General features: G+C 42.7%; 1 protein-coding gene across 1 annotated transcript in view; it reads left to right on the forward strand.

Annotated features, from left to right (window-relative positions):
* The window catches only part of RpS3 (ribosomal protein S3), a 51,487-nt gene extending 42,966 nt beyond the window's left edge, over positions 1-8,521 (forward strand). The window contains exon 5 of the mRNA XM_080268181.1: positions 8,252-8,521. Within this exon, the coding sequence (XP_080124307.1) occupies positions 8,252-8,466 (215 nt within the window). The 3' untranslated portion in view covers positions 8,467-8,521. The remainder of the gene's footprint in view (positions 1-8,251) is intronic.
* The last annotated feature ends 11,802 nt before the right edge of the window (positions 8,522-20,323 follow it).

Below are 20,323 nucleotides of genomic sequence, written 5' to 3' on the forward strand. Positions count from 1 at the left end.
TGAGGTTGTTTAGCCATGTGGAGAGGATGGAGGGTGAAAGACTGACTTAGAGAGTGTATGTGAGTGAGGTAGAGGGGGGAAGAGGGAGGGGGAGGCCGAGGATGAGATGGAGGGATGGGGTGGAGAGGTATATGAGAGCGGGGGGGGGGGGTGATTTGGGAGCGGGGCAGTGAAATGGTGAGGGGCGACGTGGAGGCGATTTGTTTGTGGCCACCCCGAATGGGATTGAGGCATCTGGCAATAGATAGATAGACTCTGCGTAATCGCTGCTGTACGTACCATTTATAAATAATCTCTTCTAGTTAAGTTGTGTCTGATGGCCGCTTCAGAGGTTTTTATTTTCACCAGATTCATTGCAATTTCACACTTTTATCAGCATTACATAATGTTAAATGCATCCTTTTGACACCTTTAGTCTTTCCAGAGGCTCCATTTACAGTAAGAGGCATGTTAAAGAGCATTGACCTGAAATGCTGTACAAAAGGGGGGGGGGGAGTTGAGCTAGATGATGGTATGAATGCTCGTTTGTGTTTCAACAGTGGGGCTCATGCTGTGACCTAGTGTGATCTGAGACCAAATAAATGCCAGTCACTTTCTGCCCTGCTAGTGAAAATGGATTTAGAATTATTTTAGACATATTTTTGGATTTCATAATTTTAAAATTATGTCCGAATTAACCAAAATCAGGACTAACAGGGTCCAAACCAAAGAGGTTCTACTGTGTTTACACTTAAAGTACGTAACATTTTATCATTAGCCAGCTATAGCTGTAGGCCAGATCAGCCAACAGAGATGATTCATAGTGAAAATACACCTGCTTTAATCCCTGAGAGTGGGTCTACCTTGCTACTGAAGCACATGATTAAAACTGCATTCCATGAAATAAAACATGAATGCTGAATTTCATTGTATGCCAGCCACATACATAGGTAGAACAGTGTACTGTAGTGGCTCACATTACACACACAAGTATAAATATGTTTTTCTAGATTTTTAAGACAATCTTCAGTCAAGCACTGTATATTTTATTTACTTTGAAAAGCCTTTGTTGAAGATTCTCTGGTTGAAGAGAACAGTGCTTTTTGGTCACAATGTCTTCCACCAGGCTAAATATTAATTCTGATGTTGTACATGAATCTGTTTGTCATTTATGCACACAACTCTTAGTAGCTTACACACAATCAGCCATACACACACCATCAGAAAACAGTCACACTCTTCAGTTTATCACACACACACACACACACACACACACACACACACACACACACACACACACACACACACACACACACACACACACACACACACACACACACACACGAAACTGACTGCACAGAGCATAATGTAAATAAAAATCACACTCCAGGCAGAGAATGTATTAATGATACAGGCAAAACTGTGCAGCATAACTGCATCTTAATATTTGGTCATGTAACCCTTGGCCTCGGTTACATTCTGGAGATGTTTGGGTATGTTGTCTGCCAAATTTTGGAAGTACACTCAACCCTCGATTTGCCAGTATAAAAGGGGGGGGGGGAGACCAGTCCGGGAATCGCAAAAGTCCAGCCCCACATGCCATTCCCGGACTATTACCATACTCTGTCCGAATTCTCCAATATTGTCCGACAGTTATTCCAATATTCTAGAGCATTCTGGAATGTAGGCTACCCATACCAACATAACTAACATACATAGTACATAAATTAATAACACAAACAATAACAATAATAATAACTGACACAATAACTGTATTTTGCTAGCTACAACCCTAAGAATGGTTGTTTAGACAGTCGTTGACGAGAATGTGGAGGGTATGATAGATCCGAAAGCTGAGGAAAAAGAGGAAAATGAACAAGGAATGGAACACCACAAGGTCAGCCAACCACTAATCAGCTGACTGAGATAAAAAAAAACTCTATCTTGGACTGAATCGAGATGTGGTGATGAGAGAAGTAAAAACACGAGTAAGGGAGAGAGGGATGGCGTTGGTAATGAATGGTCTATCCATCTATCTATCTATTGCCAGATGCCATAATCCCTTACGGGGTGGCCATTTGACTCTGAGTTATTTGTTTTACAGGGAGGGGCACTAACCCTCCACCAACCCACTTGACACGTAGGGAGCACGTGCGGTTTGGTTATGTGGTTACCACCCAGCGTTGTAAATGGTTTCTTGGCTTACAGGAAACCATTTGGCTTGTCACTCAATGTAAAGCCACCTGTAAAGGAAAGAAAAGCAATAAGTAGTGACAGGAAAGATGGGAGAAATAGGAAGAGAGGAGGGCAGGCACAGAAAAAGAATGATAAAGGCTAAGGAAGAATTAGGCAGCGCTACATCAAGTGAGTGGATGATGGTCGCCACCACCTAATGAATGATGATGGATGGAATATCTCAAATTTGTTGTATGCTGATGATGCAGTACTGCTTGCAAGTACCGAACAAGAACTTGGTAGGCTAGTGCAGAGTTTTGCTGATGTCTGTGAGTGTCGAGCCTTGAGAGTAAATGTAGAGAAGAGTAAAGTGATGGTTATTGAGAGAGAGGGTAACTCCCAGTGTGATGTCACAGTGAATGGAGAGAGACTGGAATTGGTGAGAGAGTTCAAATACTTGGGTACAGTGATAGAAAAGAGGAAAATATGCAAAAGAAGTTGAAAGTAGAGTGACACAAGGAAGAAAAGTGGCTGGTGCAATGAAAGCCTTGATAAGAAACAGAGGCTTGAGTGTTGCAGCTGCACGTGGCATACATGAGGGAGTGTTAGTGCCAACTCTAACTTATGGGTGAGACTATGGTGTGGCATGAAAATGTAAAGTCAGGAGTAAGAGCAGTGGAGATGGGACTGCTGTTGAATGTATGTGGAGTACAGAGGGTGGATAGGATACGAAATAATGTGATTCGTGAAAGATGTGGAGTGAGGAAGTCGGTGGACACCAGAATCGAAGAGAGTGTGACCCTGAGATGGTATGGTCATGTGGAAAGAATGGATAACAATAGAGTGGTGAAAAAGGTATACCTGAACGAATTTGAAGGAGGGAGAAGGCGAGGTAGGCCAAGGAGGAGGTGGAGAGATATGGTGGATGAGTGTGTGAGGAAGAGAAGTTTTGAAGTCGGTGAGGGTAGGGAACTGACAAGATCTCGAGCTAGCTGGATGAATTTTGTGAAGAGAAGTGCATGATCAGGGATTTTGGCATCCCTTGTGAGCATGGCAGTGTCCAGATTGACTCAATCAGATATGTTTATGTGAAGCTGCAGAATGTGGTGAATGTTTTGGCATATCCAGTAGAGCCAGGATTCCGGGGGCTTGAATGGTGAGTGAATGGAAGTGTGACCTATTTAGATTGGGCAGGTTTGTGCTGTCTGGACATTGCTACCCCTCACCGTGCCTAAGGTGGGGAAGGAGGTCCAGATGATGATGATGATGATGATCACCATATAGGTTTGCACACCTAATTATTTGAAATTCAGAAAAAAATTTGTGTTTAATTTAATTATTAATAAAAATCAGGATTCAGAGCGAAAATTTAAAGTTAGCATGAGTGTTTTGCCTTTAGCCTAACAACTCGCCCTGACGGACTTTTGTTTTGTAATAAATATCAATTTACAATGCAGATACATTTTTTGTACTTAAAATAAACATTTATGCAAAACAGAAGTCTGTCAAGGCATCCTGATGATCTGAAGGGGAAATATCTGCTAATATTGGCCAACCACTAATCAGCTGATCGAGATACTGTCATCGAATGTGATCTCAATCCTGAATAGAATCGGCAATTTTAATTGGAAAATATTTTAATCTTTATCACCATATAGGTTTGCACAGCTAATTATTTGCAATTCAGTCAAAAGTTTGTGCTTAATTTAATTATCAATAGAAAATCAGGATTCAGAGTGAAAATTTCTTAGTTAACAGATGTGTTTTGCCTCTTGCCAAACAACTCGCCTTGACGGACTTTTGTTTTGTATAAATATTGATGTACAATTAATATACATTGTTTTGTACTCAAAATAAATTTTTTTCATTCATTGCCAGACGCCATGTATCCCAAACGGGGTGGCCAAGGGCTTAGAGTTAATTGTTTTACAGGGAGGGGCACTAATCCTCCACCAACCCCACTTGACACGTTTTATGCAAAATAGAAGTCTGTCAAGGCGTGCTGATGATCTGAAGGGGAAATATCTGCTAACACTGGTGCATTTTAGCTCTGAAACCTAATTTTTTAATTAAGTTACATTAAGTACAATTTTTTTTAGCAGATTTCAGATAATTAGATGTGTATGAGCCACTGTGGCAAAAAAAATATATACATGTATATATTTTCAGTGAAAAGTGCCAATTCGGTATTTAGTCGCACAGAGTCAGGTGAACTATGTGAGTAGGAATGGATCTCATTGACTTTGTCCGTAAGAAAATTTGTACAGTATTTGTTTTTATTACATGAATTTTATTGTGTCCAAGCCTTCCTGAAATTTTACTGTTATGCGATAAACTATTTATAGTGGCATTTGAGAAAGGTAAGTGGCAAATGGGATATTGCCACAAGTTAGGAACTGGTGGGTTGAAGCAGATTGGTGGCCAAGATGCTTTTCATGTATGAAAATATCTTCTTGTGTGTGTTACAAATGACGTTTATCGAGCCAAATCCATGCTAAAATTATACTGTGTTGTGCAGCTGACTGCTTATAGTTTTATATGTGAGAATCCCGGACTTGTATGGGCATTTGTCCTGTATTTGGTAATGTATTTTCCGGCCTCAGCCCGTGTCCAGGAAATAAGGTCTGCCAAATCGAGAGTTGAGTGTACTGTATTCTGCACTTAACCCATATGTTGTGAGTCTTATCCATATTGCGAGGCATTGATGAAGTCATGCATGGTGTAAGCCTGTCCATCATTTAATTTCATGTGTTTTCAATGGAATTCAAATCCAGAGAGTTACCTGGTCAATCCAGCACTACATTGTCATGCCTTGTGACATTGGACAGAGCCCTGCATAAAATATGTGCAACCGTGGATGTCATAGAATTGTAGGTGGTTGTCCAGCATCTGCATATACCAGTCAGTATTCATTATCATGTTCCTAGGAAGGAAGTAGAGGCCTCCCTTTCCCACTTCCCCACTAAAACAACCCCACACCATTACACTATCACTCCTTTACTGACATGAGGACTTAATGGCCTAATATGAGGATGAAAACACGAAAAGTTGCTCTCATCAGGGAACATCACCTTCCTCCAGTCTTCTAAGGTCCAATCGTTGTATTTTCTTGCAAAGTCAAGGCATTTCTGGCACATTTGTTTGGTCAGAAAGTGTTTCTTGACTGGCAAGGATGATGGCAGGATGGTGTGGATAGAGACACCTTGTAGGAGCTTGGAATTAACTTTGAGATATTCAGCCATAGTATCAGGAGTTTTTAGTACATCATGCCGTAAGAGTTTGTCTATAGCCTTCACTGTCTTGTCATCCTGGGTGAGGTTCTCTTGGCAGAACAGCATTTGGTGGAAGACCAAGGTACTCTCCTCACCGACCGTTCTGACTGGTTCGTTGCGCTGTTTCTTTGGTAGGGATGTTCTGCTTCCAGGCAAGAATACGAGCCTTTTCCTCATTAGTTAGATCAGTAACACTTATAAATAATCACTAGAGTGCACACGACAGCAGGGAGGTCCAAGGTTTCTGGCCAGGAGTGAAGTCTGCAGTACTACCCCATAGATCAACTAGTGAGTGACTGAATTAGGGTTAAACACAGTGTTTGCTTGAATCAAGCTAATAGGAAAGCCAGATGTCTGCAGATAGAAATTGAGCTGATAGTATGGCATGCATTGTAAATGAAATTGGCCACTCTTGACCATTGTATATTGAGGCATAGCAGCCAGTCTCATTATGTGTGTGTGTGTGCATACAGTCAACTCCTGCCATTCGTTGGTTCACATATTAACGAATTTTTCTAGGAAATTATGTAGAACACTCACAGGAAGATATTTCCTGCTTTTCCCACAGCATCAGGTGCTCCTGTTTTTTTTTTCCTCCCCTATGAGAAATACTGTCCTATACAGTTAAATGTTCATTTACCCTGTATAGGTATGTGCTATTCAGCACAGGGCATCAGCTTTCTACAGCACTCAGTATTTTGCAGCACAAAATTCCCACCCTTTTCTCATAATGAGAGCTTGCTTGTGATTGGCTCTTTGGGTAGCGTCCCTTATTACCTGCCTACATGTCTTCATTCTCCCTATCCTGTTAGGCTGTTGAAAGAGGGGACCTAAGTATATGCCACGCTGCTCTCATTCTTATCTTCACTATCACATAATTATGGGAGTACAGTGCACTGTACATAGAAAGGCTTGTGTATCATCCTGTACCAGTACTGCCTTTTTAGGAGGTATTAATGGTGCCATAAAATGCATTTATAGGTCTCAGTGTGTCTGTAGGTAATGGAAATACTTGTTAAAATAGCGAAACCAGTGATTTTTTGCAGAAGGTACAGATTATTTGCAGATTTCACCCATTCGCAGGGGGAGGGGTTGTATATAACCCCTGCAAATAGCAGGGGTCAACTGTATACACCTCTGTATATATACCTGTATATAGCAAACCCTCTATAGTGTGGTAATGAAAAAGCACATGCAAGATCTATATGTAATGTTTTCCGTCAGCTAAATTATTGTTTCGCTGTTGAAGCTAAGCTTAAATGAAGTTGCCAGTTGTTCATCCCCTCGTCTATGAGGTACTGTCCCCTTATTGCATCCATCTACTGCCTTCTTTCTTATTGTATGCGGTAAATTATTTATTGATGTAGACAACAGTGAGAAGATGACTATTATTCATTCGTTCATTCAGTCATCATCTAATTCTCTGTTGCCCCGTGAGGAGTGTAGGAGCGCGGGGCTAGACAATTTGGTCTTGATGTTGAAGATGAGAGTGACCAGCCTCACTCATCCCGGAGTTGCATTACGTGAGCAATAAACTCCAGCCACTACTGTACGAAATAAGGAGTAAGAACTAATGGTTGTGGGCAGTTTGCCTTCATGTGTACACCATTTATGTACAACTAAAAAGTATCATTACGACTTTGTGCTAACAATATGACAAACGACGATGGTTTAGGAAAAACAGGCAGGGGGCTAAAAAATTGTTGGTACCCCTGCATATCCAACAGTGTTGGTTATGCATGAGCTACAAGAGGCATTTCCTGTGTTTGAGGTAATAAGTGTGGCGATATGAATGTATCAACCCTTCGGAAACAGCAGCCATCTTAGTGTTCGTTACGTATTTATCGGACCCCTGAGTAACGATTCTTTTTTGTACAGTTGTACGCAAACCTGCATGACCACCACAGTAATACATGGCCAGTCCACAATATACTTCACACTTTGCTCATTCCCTCACCCATGTACTATTACTTAATATTCTTAACCTATTATGGTTTTTAATAAGACTTCTTTATAAAGCAACAAAACTGTCAAGGTAACAACACTTTCACAAAGAATCAGAGAAACAATGAACGAAATCTTCAACAAAGGCATTTTATTATTTCTGTTGTCCATATCCAATATCATAATGTAAACTAAAAATCGAGATTGGTTCGGTACCAGAAAAATACGCAGATATCAGCCATGTATTGGTTTGGCGAACCGTATCAGTTACAGCACTGCTCATGTGATGTACAGTTTACGTTGGGTATAAAACATTGACTCGGCAGGTACAGTACCCTGCAAGGAATCAGTGCAGCAGGGGTTAATCCTAAGAGAGGTAGCTTAATATAGTGCAGTCTGTAGAGCTACCTCAATGCGAATCAGCTTACATACACAACGTGGAGAATTTAATAGAACAGTATTTTGGGTATGATTTTCTGATGAGCTTACCACTGTGTTGGTTTTTGGCAGCAAATTTAGCCACCAGCATACTAGCACAGTCTCCATTTTCTAATTCATTGGGGGTATGCTCATGAGTGCTTTATCACTTCGATTATAGTAAGTACTGTTTTGTTTATACTGATTATTACTGTCCATCTGGGAGCTTAATTTGCTAGATAGTTAAAAAAGAATAAGGTCTAGATTATCCAGTCGTCAAGCAAATATATGGTAAGCTGTCCTTCATGCCATTAGTGTTAAAATCCCACGTTGAAATTACCCCGTACAGCGTGAACTTCACCATAATTCTTTCAACTGTCTTTATTAGATTTTTGTATGAGGTTTTTTTTTTTTTTTTTTTTTTTTTTTTTTTTTAACTCATGCTTTATCCTTCATCGAATTAGGTGTGCTGGGTATCAAGGTGAAGATCATGTTGCCATGGGACCCAGCTGGCAAGACAGGGCCACGCACTCCACTGCCAGATCACATCAACATTGTAGAGCCCAAGGAAGAGGTCATGCCCACAGAGCCTCATTCAGAAAACAAGATGGAAAAGCCTGTTGCTCCTCCTCCACCTGTGGCCGCCCCCCAACCCCCAGCACCCGTCCCAACAGAGTGAAACCAGGCAGTGTTGGGTAATAAAACTAAAGGGTAATAAAAAAAGGGTTTCCACAGCAGTTGTTTTAATGTTTGAACCTTGGATTTGGTGGTGGAGTGGTTAAAATGTCCCACATGTGTTTGATCCACAAGAAATGACTAGGGGCATTTTGGTCATGGAATACCACTGTGGGAAGTAGGTTGGTTATCTGCCCATGTACTTGACTACAGTAGTCTAGACTTGTGCCCTTGTCCTTTGGAGGAGGTAGAATGTGAGTGGTTGTTATTGTTACCATAGCCTCACAGTATTTTGTACTGATACCGGTACTGCATTTGTAAACTGTAGCCACTTACATTTGCTTAACATGCTAACCATTCATTGTGCTTGCATTATTCTGCATACAGGTAACCCCCACTATTCACAGGATTGCTATTTGCGGGGTCACATTTGTGGATTTTTCTGGAAAATTATTTCAAGGTATTTCCTGCTTTTCCCACAGCATCAGCTGTTACTAGTAGTTCATAAGAGGCTTTTTTGCATGTTATCTGTGAGAAATACTGTCCTATACAGTTAAACTCTGCAGTTACCCTGTATACAGTAGGTATGTGCTGTTCAGCATACTGCAAACTCTCGTTGTCATCATCGCATGGCGAGTACAGTACACTGTACCCAGAAGGGCTTGCATATCATCCTGTACTGTCATTTTAGGAAACATTAATGTACCCGGTACCACAAAATGCATTTACGGGTTTTATAGTGGGTTTGTTTTCAAGTCCTAGGAATGGGTTTTACTGTCTGTGCACACTGCTGCGGGAGTCCATGGCAATTATCAGCAACAGAATTACCCTAAATTCTTATAACCATACACATTAACAACTTCTTTATTATTGTTAAAGTATTATATGTAGTAGTACATTATATGTTTGAAATGTTTTATGCTGGTTTCAGGTCCCTAAAACGGTTTTTAGGAACTTATCGAGGTAATTTGACACTGTCGGCATTTTCTGGGGGGAACGTCTAAAATTTGCGGATGCCCTCCCCATTTGTGGGGGCCTGTGTCCCCTAACCCTAGCGAATATCGGGGGTGACCTGTATTTCCCATGAATTTTCAATTCATTGTGCCTGTTTTATATGTGTACTCTGTTGTAGCCTCCCCCTGGAGGGTGGTCAAAGCATTATCTAGTGTTCATCATGCATCATTACTATTTCTGTGGACATTGTCTTGCTTGATATGCCTCTTCCATACAGATCCTCAGTCTCTTCTTGGATTTTGATTCTTGGCTAATTTGGGCAGACCATATCTCCTCCTTAAAAACTTTGTCTTTGCAATGTCTGTGCTTGTTGCAGACTTTGTCTCATGTGGCATGGGGTTCAGATCATACAGTATCACTGTTCTTCTCCATCTTGTTCTTGCCCTCTCCAAGCTTGGCTTTGTCCATCATCCTTCTTTGCACTTGATCCTTTTACATTTTTTCCTGTGGAGTCTTTACACTGAATCTAGGGTCTCTTCTCGTCACCAAGCTCTTCTTTCTCCATACTGATGCCAACCTCCATGGTCTTCAGTTATCCTCAGTACTTACTCTTTCCTGTCCCGTTTTGGTTGCCTTATTTCACACTCATCGTGCTTCATCTCTTGTTCGTGTCCAGTCTACTTGTACACTTCTTTGTCTTTTAGAAATGTTTCCCTTTTTTTTCCATGTCCCACCATTTGGCTCTTTGTGTTGCCTTGTTCTAATCTGGAACCTACTCATTACCTGCTCCAAGTTTTGCTGTCATCCGTCCAAATACACCTGCTCTCCCCATGTACACTGATTGGTACAAAACTTCAGATGGTACTGGGTTTGTGGTTTTCTCCTATTTGCAGTTTCGTCTTCCCTCCTGTGCTAGTATTTTAAGGGTGGAACTGTATGCCTTTTACTTTGCACTGCAGCATATCAGTCTCTTCTCTACGTTTGTAATGTTTTTCAGTGCTGTGTTCCTCCTCCTGTCATCATCTACCCCCATCTAGTGTTTTTCATCCAGGAATGGTTGTTCCCTATGTCTGTTCTCTATAAATTAGCAGTGTTGTTGGGTATCCAGCAATAACCAGGTCAATCTTTTAGCTCACCCTGCTGTTAACACTGGGTGTTTCTACTTCCCATCCTTTTCCAGGCTTTGAGTTCAATTCTGCTTTGTCTTCGTTTCCATTCGCAGGTGGCAGTCTCGTTTATCTATTACTGCCGATAAAAAGTGAAATTAAGCCATTTGTTACCCCCTAGATGTCTCCCTGTCACCGCAAGAATAGGTGGGAGACTGCGTTGGGTCATCTTTGGATTGGCAGCTTTAAACTTTCTCACCCATATTACATGTTAGGTGGGAGGCCTCCTCTCTATTTCCGTTGTGACACTAGCCTATCCATCCGTCATCTTTTCCTTGAGTCTGCACTGTGTGCTGTTCAACAGTGTCATGCCTTTTTTTCCCTCCTGAATCATCATCATACGTGATTTTCTCTGAGAATACTCTCATTCACTAGCCTGTCTTACATCTTGCTATCTTTTCTGAAGTATTTTCTTTCTTTTTATTTTGCTTCTTGTAGTGCCATTTGTCTTCTCAATCCATTTTTAATGGCCTTTATACCGTTTGTTTTACATTGTGTGGGTGCGTGAGATGTAATGCCATAAATGCTTTGTTGCTCAGCTCTGGGAGTGTTTCTGTTCAGTTCTGTAACTTGTCCTTGATTCTACAACTTTTTTTTTTCCCCTACATTCAGTTCGTAATGATGCTGTAAAGAACTTTTGATTGTGAAGTATGTGTGAGGGTAGGTGAATATTTGTGTGGTTCAAAAGCATTGTTCAAGTAAGACAGATATTTCATATCCCCATAGTTATTCAGTAAATATACTCAAGGATAGGGTTATGACAGGGGTTAATACTCAAAAGATATGGAAAGGGTTGTTATTGATGGTCAATCTTAGTCTATCTGGCTGTGCCGACCCATCAACCACAGTCAAGCGACTGCCCCTTCGGGGTCATTCGATGCAGTGAACTTAGGTTCCCCTGCCACTGGCAGTGCCTTGCTGCAGCAAAATCCAGAGGATAGTATGGAGATTTGTTAGCCTGGATGGATGCTGCTGTTACAGATGTGTTATGAGTGAAGGACACCTGTAATCTAGTGTATGGAATTTTTTCCCTTCTGTTCATTCATCAGCATCATTCAATCCTATATTGCCCCATGAGGAGTGAAGGAGCATGGGGCTAGGCAAGTTGGTCCTGACATTTAAGATGAGAGTGACCAGGCCCACTCATCACTGAGTGGCATTACGTGAGCAATAAAGCCTAACCACCCCTTGGATATAAACTTTCGCCAGCTGAATCCGATTGGAGCGCCATAATTACCCACCAAATCACCAGGTGCCAATTTTTGGTTATATGGTTACCACCCAACGTAGTAAATGGTTCCCTGGTGGAAACCATTTGGCTTGTCACTCAGTGTAGAGTCACCCACAGGCAGAAGGAAGAGGAAAGGAAGACAGAAGAGGGAGTGTAAAGTCACCCATAGGCAGAAGGACGAGGTAAGAAAGAAGGAAAGAAAGAAGAGGATGGAAGGAAAGAACGATGGAGGAGAGGAAAAGGCAGACATCCGAGAGCAGCACTATATCGAGTGAGTGGATGGTGAGCCCTCCTACCTACCTCTGTTCATCTTATATATATATATATATATAATATATATATCTATCTATTTATAGCCCGACGCCCTAATCCCGCAAAGGGTGGCCGCAGACAAAACGCCTCCAAGTCACTCTGTCACCCACCATTTGACCCCTCCCCCCAACTCACCCCCCCCCTCCCTCATATACCTCTCAACTCCATCCCTCCACCTCATCCTCGGTCTACCTCTCCCTCTCCCTCCCTCCACCTCACCTACATACACCCTCTTAGTCAGTCTTTCATTCTCCATTCTCTCCACATGTCCAAACCACCTCAGTGTATTTCTCCTAATCTTTTCAACCACATCCACATCTACCCCACAACGTTCCTTCACTTCTTCATTCGTCAACCTGTCCCTCCACGTCACTCCACATGCTCCTCTCAAGTAACTCATTTCCACTGCTCTCACTCTTGTTCCCCTCTTGCAAGGTCCACGCCTTGCTTCCATACGTCAGGGTAGGGATCACAATACCATCATGCAGTGACTTCTTAACTTCCATACTCACCTCCCTATTTCTCATCACTGCTTTCAGTGTACCAACAACCTTTCTTCCCTTCTGTACCCTTTCACGTACTTCATCCCCCAAAGTTCCATCCTTACTCATCACACTACCCAAGTACTTGAATGCACTCACATTCTCCATATCCTCACCATCCAATCTCACTGCACACTCTGTGACTTCATTCCTCCCAAACACCACAACTTTACTTTTGTTTACATTAACTTTCAGCTTCCTCCTCCTACACACTGTCCCAAATTCATTCACCAAACCTTGCAACTCCCATTCATCTTCACTCAACAATACTGTATCATCAGCAAACAGCAACACCGGAAGCTTCCAAATCTCACCCTCATTCATTAGGGCCACCCCCACATCCACTGCCCTACCTTGCACCTCCTTTACAACCCCATCCATATATATATTAAACAGCCATGGAGACATCACACACCCCTGTTTCAGTCCCACATTGAGATCAAAGAACTCACTCAGCTCACCATCCACTCGCACCGTAGCCCTAGCTCCCTCGTACATACTCTTCACAGCACTCAACAATTTCCCCTCCACTCCATATATTCTCAATACCTTCCACATACCTTGCCTGTCTATTCTGTCATAAGCTTTCTCCAAGTCCACGAAGCCAGCATACACTTTCCTTCCCTTCTCTAGATACTTCTCCACTAAACATCTTAGAACAAATATCTGATCTACACACCCTTTTCCCTTCCTAAATCCCCCTTGTTCTTCTCCAACTAGCTCCTCTGTCATATGCCTAACCCTATCAATGAGTATTCTACCATATATTTTACCAGTCACACTAAGAAGGCAAATACCTCTATGGTTACCACATACTTCTCTCTCCCCTTTTCCTTTGTACAGAGGAACAATTATACCTGATTTCCAGTCCTCTGGAACCCTTCCCTCTTCCCAAGCCAATCTACACAACTTCCATATCCACTCCACAACAATCTCACCCCCATACCTAAGCATTTCACCACACACTCCATCAATTCCTGGGGCCTTTCCCAGCTTAATCTTCTTCATCGCTTCCACTACTTCCGACCTACTGATCTCTTCCTCATTCCTCTCATCTCTTCTTCTCCCAGCCATTCCCCAACCACTTATACTCACACTGCTCTCACTCTCTACATTCAACAAATCCTCAAAGTGCTCCTTCCATCTCCTCAATTTCTCTCCCTTCTCCACCAACAATCTATTATTCCTATCTTTCACTCCCCTACTATTTCCCCTTTCACACTGCCTTACTTTCTTTACCTCCTTCCAAAACAATTTCTTACTCTCCCTCCATTTCACACTCAGATTCCTCCCAAACTCTTCATCCACTTTCTTCTTACTCTCCTTCACCAGTCTCTTAACCTCCCTTCTCCTGCTCACATATACCTCTCTCTTCTCTCTCTCATCTTCTCCCCTACCTCTACTCGCCAACCATTCACCATATGCCTTCTTCTTTTGTTCCACAGCTCGTTTCACCTCATCATTCCACCATGCTGTCCCTTGCACACCCTTGCATCTCCTCCTCACTCCACAAACCGCCTCACACGCTGCGCTTATCTCTTCCGTGAATATCTTACATACGTCTTCCACCCCTTCCATCTGCTCTAGCTCATACCTTCCCAATCTTTCTTCCACTATGCTCTTATACTCTGTCCTTTTCTCACTATCTTGCAATTTCTCCACTCTTCTCACAGGAGCTGCTTCCTCCTGTCTTTCCCTTCGTCTCCTCAACCACTTTCTTTGCAGCTCTACCTTGGCCATCACTAAGTGATGGTCCGAGACTCCATTCCCCCACCCTCTCCACACCCTTGCATCCAACACTTGTCTTCTCATTCGCTCATCCACACACACGTAGTCTATCATTGCCTTTCGTTCAACAAAGTTCACCATCCATCCTCCTCATTACTCTCCATGTATACCGGTGGATCATCTTATGACGAAAGTAGGTGTTGGCTATTGCCAACCCCTTACCAGCACAGATGTCCACCAAAGCACTACCATTCCCATCTACTTCAGCTGGCACACCCCACTGACCAACCACTCCATCCACTCGTACATTCCCAACTTTGCCATTCATGTCTCCAATCAACAGCACTCTCTCGCTCCTCTCAAACTTGTCCATACATGCTTCTACTCTCGCCCAAAACTCATCTTTCACTCTTGCCACTCGATCTTCTGTTGGAGCATACACACATACAATCGCCCATGCTTGTATAGGCCTACCTACTTTCATCCTCACCCATACAATCCTTGCACCCACTGTTCCATACTCTCTTATATTCTCCTTCCACTTCTTGCTTATCATCAGACATACTCCCTCTCTTGCCCTCTCATTCTCACTGACTCCCGCACATATACCTACACCGTGTTCCCATTCTCTCATCCTTTCACCTTTTCCATTTAGTTTCAGTCAATCCACATATATCCACTTTTGCATCCTCAAGCACCTGGACAATCTCTCTCTCTTTCACTTCATCATTCACTCCTCTCACATTCCACGTTCCTACCCTCAGAATGTCCTTTGTCCGTTCCTTAGTCGTCAACGTATGATCCGTCCGGGTCCGAGGCGCTTTATTTGCTTTTTTAGTTAGTTCTTTTTACGGGGTGGGGCACTAACCCACCACCAACCCTTTTAGTCGCCTCGTACGACAAGCAGGGATACTGGGGGAGTATTCTTGAAACCCCCCTACCCCCAGGGGTATATATATATATATATATATATATATATATATATATATATATATATATGTATATAGGTATACCTCGCTATACAATACCCCTAAATGCTATACCCCGGCTTAGTGATGGGGGTAGAAATACCACCATACCCCACCTAATGATGGTCAAACTCCGGTTTAACGTTTTTTTTTTTTTTTTTTTTTTTTTGTCATCCACTTGATGTAATGCTGCCTACTTCTTTCTTAGCCTTTATCATTCTTTTTCTGTGCCTGCCCTCCTCTCTTCCTATTTCTCCCATCTTTCCTGTCACTTTTTATTGCTTTTCTTTCCTTTACAGGTGACTTTACATTGAGTGACAAGCCAAATGGTTTCATGTAAACCAAGAAACCATTTACAACATTGGGTGGTAACCATATAACCAACCCATACGTGCTCCATACCTGTCAACAAGTGGGTTGGTGGAGGGTTAGTGCCCCTCCCCGTAAAACAAACAACTCAAAGTCAAATGGCCACCCCTTACGGGATTATGGCGTCTGGCAATAGATAGATTATATTTTAGCCTAAAATTATGTGTTTAGGTTGATTTATAAACTGTTTTTGGACTTAATATGTTTTATCCATAGGTGGGGTGAGCATTGTCATTTTGGGTACAGTTTACTAAGCTTGATTTTTTCCAGACATATTTTACAATTTTCAGATTTTGTTTTAGTGAGTTATTTACAGGTGTTAGGCTTAATTGGGGGAGACGGTGGCTCAACCGGTAGAGAGGTGATCTGCAATCCTACTGGACCCAGGTTCAAATCCCCGCTGGGGCAGGGAACAGTTTAAGGATTTGAATTTCATGAAATCAGACTTTATTGATTTACCAGAAGACCCGCCTACACGTAAAAATACCCCCTGGGGGTAGGGGGGGTTTTCAAGAATACTCCCCCAGTATCCCTGCTTGTCGTAAAAGGCGACTAAAAGGGTTGGCGGAGGGTTAGTGCCCCTCCCTGGAAAACAACTAACTAAAAAGACAAACAATAAGCCTCGGACAAGGACTGACCAAAAGATGACGACCAAGGACCGGACAAAGGACATGGTAATCGGAACATGGAATGAAAGGGGAGTGAATGATGAGGAGAGAGAGATTGTTCAGGTGCTTGAGGGTGCGAAAGTTGATGTATGCGGAATAACTGAAACTAAATGGAGAGGAGAAAGTGTGAGAGAATGGGAGTATGGATGGGGTATATGTGCAGGAGTAGGTGAGAATGAGAGGGCAAAAGGAGTATGTATAGTTGTGAGTAAAAGATGGAAGAAGAGCATAAGAGAGTATGGATCAGTTGGATCAAGGATTGTGTGGGTAAGATTGAAAGTTGGAATACAAATGTGGGCGATTGTGTGTGTGTATGCGTCAACGAAAGATCGTGCAAGCAGAGTGAGAGAAGAGTTCTGGACAAATGTGGAAGTGTGCATGGAAAAGTTTGGAAGGAATGAGAGAGTGTTTTTGATCGGTGATATGAATGGTAAAGTAGGGAATGTGAAGGTGGATGGAATAGTTGGTGAGTGGGGTGTGGCTGATGAGATAGATGAGAATGGCAGTGCGTTAGTGGACATTTGTGCTGGGAGGGGGTTGGTGATAGCCAATACCCTCTTCAGGCACAAAATGATCCACAGGTATACATGGCGAGTGATGAGAAGGGTGGGTGGTGAACTGAATGAAAGGAAGGCAATGATTGATTATGTGTGTGTGGATGAAAGGACGCGAAAATGTGTAATGGATGCAAGAGCTTATAGAGGTTGGGGGAGTGGACTTTCTGACCACTACTTGGTGGTGGCCAGAATCAAGATCCATTTAAGATGGAGGAATAGAAGAAGGGAAGGACGGAAGGAAAAAGTATTTGTAAGGAGAATGGAAAGGTTACAAGAGGATGAGAAAAAGGCAGAGTATGAGAGAGAAGTGGAGGAACGATTGGGCAAATATGAATTGGAGCAGATGGGGGATGTGGAAGGCATGTGCAGGATATTCACAGAAGAAATATGTGCAGCATGTGATGTGGTGTGTGGGATGAAGAGGAGACGGAGGGGTGTGCAAGGAACAGCGTGGTGGAATGAAGAGGTGAGACAGGCTGTGGGACAAAAGAAGAAAGCATTCAATGAATGGATAAGAAATAGGGGCATGGAAGAAGTTGAGAGGCGGAAGAGAGTGTTATATGTAGAAAGAGAGAGGTGAAAAGATTAGGAAGAGAGAGTAAGAAGAGAGCAATGAGGAATTTGGAAGGAACTTGAGTGTATAATGGAGGGACTGTAAGAAAATGTTTTGGAAAGAGGTGAAAAGAGTAAGACAGGGTGGAAGTGAAGTTAGCTGGGGAGTGAAGGATAAAAATGGTAGATTACTAGTGGAGAAGGGAGAAAAAGTGAGCAGATGGAGAGAACACTTTAAGGAATTGTTGAACATAGAGGATGGAAGTAATGCGAGTATAAGTGGCTGGGGAATGGCTGGGAGGAGGGAGATGAGAAGACAGGAAGAAATCAGTATGATAGAAGTTGTGGAAGCAATGAAGAAAGTTAAATTGGGGAAAGCCCCAGGAATTGATGGAGTGTGTGGTGAAATGCTGAAGCATGGGGGAGAGATAGTAGTAGAATGGATGTGGAAAATGTGCAGATTGGCCTGGGAGGAAAGTAAAGTCCCAGAGGATTGGAAGTCAGATATAATTATTCCCATGTACAAAGGAAAAGGGGAAAAAAAAAGTGTGTGGTAATCATAGGGGCATTTGTCTTCTTAGTATAATAGGAAAAGTGTATGGTAGGATACTTATTGACAGAGTTAGAGAAAGAACAGAGGAATTAGTTGGAGAAGAACAGGGAGGCTTTAGGAAGGGAAGAGGTTGTGTAGATCAAATATTCATTCTTAGATCTTTAGTCAAAAAGTTCCTAGAGAAGGGAAAGAAGTTGTATGCGGCTTTCATGGATTTGGAGAAAGCATATGACAGGGTGGATAGACAAGGATTGTGGATAGTATTAAGAATATATGGAGTAGATGGGAAGTTGTTGAATGCTGTGAATAGTATGTATGATGGTGCTAAGGCTGCAGTGCGTGTGGATGGTGAACTGAGTGAATTTTTCTCTTTGACGGTTGGGTTGAAACAGGGATGTGTCATGTCTCCATGGTTGTACAATCTGTACATGGATGGGGTAATAAAAGAGGTACAAGGTGGGGTAGTGGATGTTGGAGTGGCCCTGGTGAGAGAGGGTAGTGTTTGGAAACTCCCTGTACTGTTGTTTGCAGATGATACTGTGTTGTTGAGTGAAGATGAAGGGGAGCTACAAGGCTTGGTGGATGAGTTTGGGAGAGTGTGTAAGAAACGGAATCTAAAGGTGAATGTAGGGAAGAGTAAAGTGATGGTCTTTGAGAGAGGTGAAGTCAGTGAATGTACAGCGAGGTTGGATGGTGAGGAATTGGAAAATGTGAGCACGTTTAAGTACTTGGGTAGTGTGATGAGCAAGGATGGAGGTTTGGAGGGTGAAGTGCTTGAAAGGGTACAGCAGGGAAGAAAGGTTCCTGTATCCTTGAAAGCAGTGATAAGAAGCTTGGAAGTGAAAAAGTTACTACATGAAAGTATTGTGATACCAACTCTAACGTATGGAAGTGAAGCTTGGACGTTGGTGGATGGACACAAGTCAGTGAGAGCAGTGGAAATGAGTTATTTAAGAGGAGCCTGTGGAGTCACATGGAGAGACAGGCTGACAAATGAAGATATAAATGAGCGTTGTGGTGTGGATGTGGATGTGATAGGAAGCGTTATGAGGAATACACTGAGGTGGTTTGGCCATGTGGAGAGGATGGAGGGTGAAAGACTGACGAAGAGAGTGTATGTGAGTGAGGTAGAGGGGGGAAGAGGGAGGAGGAGGCTGAGGAGGAGCTGGAGGGATGGGGTGGAGAGGTACATGAGAGGGGGGTGTGAGTTGGGAGCGGGGCAGTGAAATGGCGGGGGACAGGGCGACATGGGGGCGATTTGTCTGTGGTCACCCCGAACGGGATCGAGGCGTCTGGCAATAGATAGATAGATGGATAATACCTATACACCCATCCTGAATGAGACAGTCCTAGCATATTTTCAATATGGATGGTGGGTGTTAGCGCCAAAGTGGTGATATGTAGAGAGGTGTATGTAGAGGACTGCTGGACCTTGAAAGCAGGCTGTGAAGCCTATGCCCAGAGTCGGGCACATAGAGGAAAAAAAAAAAACTTTCTTTACAGCTGTTAGGCCATTTAGATTGGATTTAAACTTGTTTTTGAGCTCATTTGGGTGGGTTTTGGCCTTGGCGGGGGGGGGGGGGAACCCAAGGCTGAAAAATGCATCTCGTTACATGTTAAACTACCCCGATATACGATACCCCACCTATCGATGGGTTTCTGCCTAACCAATTATATCGTTAAACTGGGAGCATTACTGTGTGTGGATATATATATATATATATATATATATATATATATATATATATATATATATATATATATATATATATATATATATATTCTATCGCTAGATGCCCGAATCCCATAGGAGGTTGCCACAAACAAATCGCCTCCATGTTGCCCTGTCCAATGCCATTTCTCTGCCCTGCTCCAAGCTTGCACCTTTACCTTTCAAATACCTTTCCACTCCCTCCCTCCATCTCATCCTCGGCCTCCCCCTCCCTCTCCCCCCCTACACCTCTCGCATACACTGTCCTCTTTAGTCTCTCACTCTCCATCCTCTCCACATAGCCAAACCACCTCAATGTATTTCTCCTAACACTATCGCAACACCTTCACCTTCTCATTTGTCAGTTTGTCTCTTCATGTAACTCCACATGCTCCTTTCAGATAACTCATTTCCCCTGCTCTCACTCTTGATTTGTGTCCTTCCAGCAAAGTCCAAACTTCACATCCATACGTTATGGTTGGTATATCAATACTGTCATGCAGCAACTTATTTATTTCCCTGTTCCTTATCACTGCTTTCAAAGAACCAG

Source organism: Coenobita brevimanus, chromosome 26 (assembly GCF_032717465.1).
Source record: "Coenobita brevimanus isolate Jiangsu-jjx chromosome 26, ASM3271746v2, whole genome shotgun sequence".
In the NCBI taxonomy this organism is placed as follows: domain Eukaryota; kingdom Metazoa; phylum Arthropoda; class Malacostraca; order Decapoda; family Coenobitidae; genus Coenobita; species Coenobita brevimanus.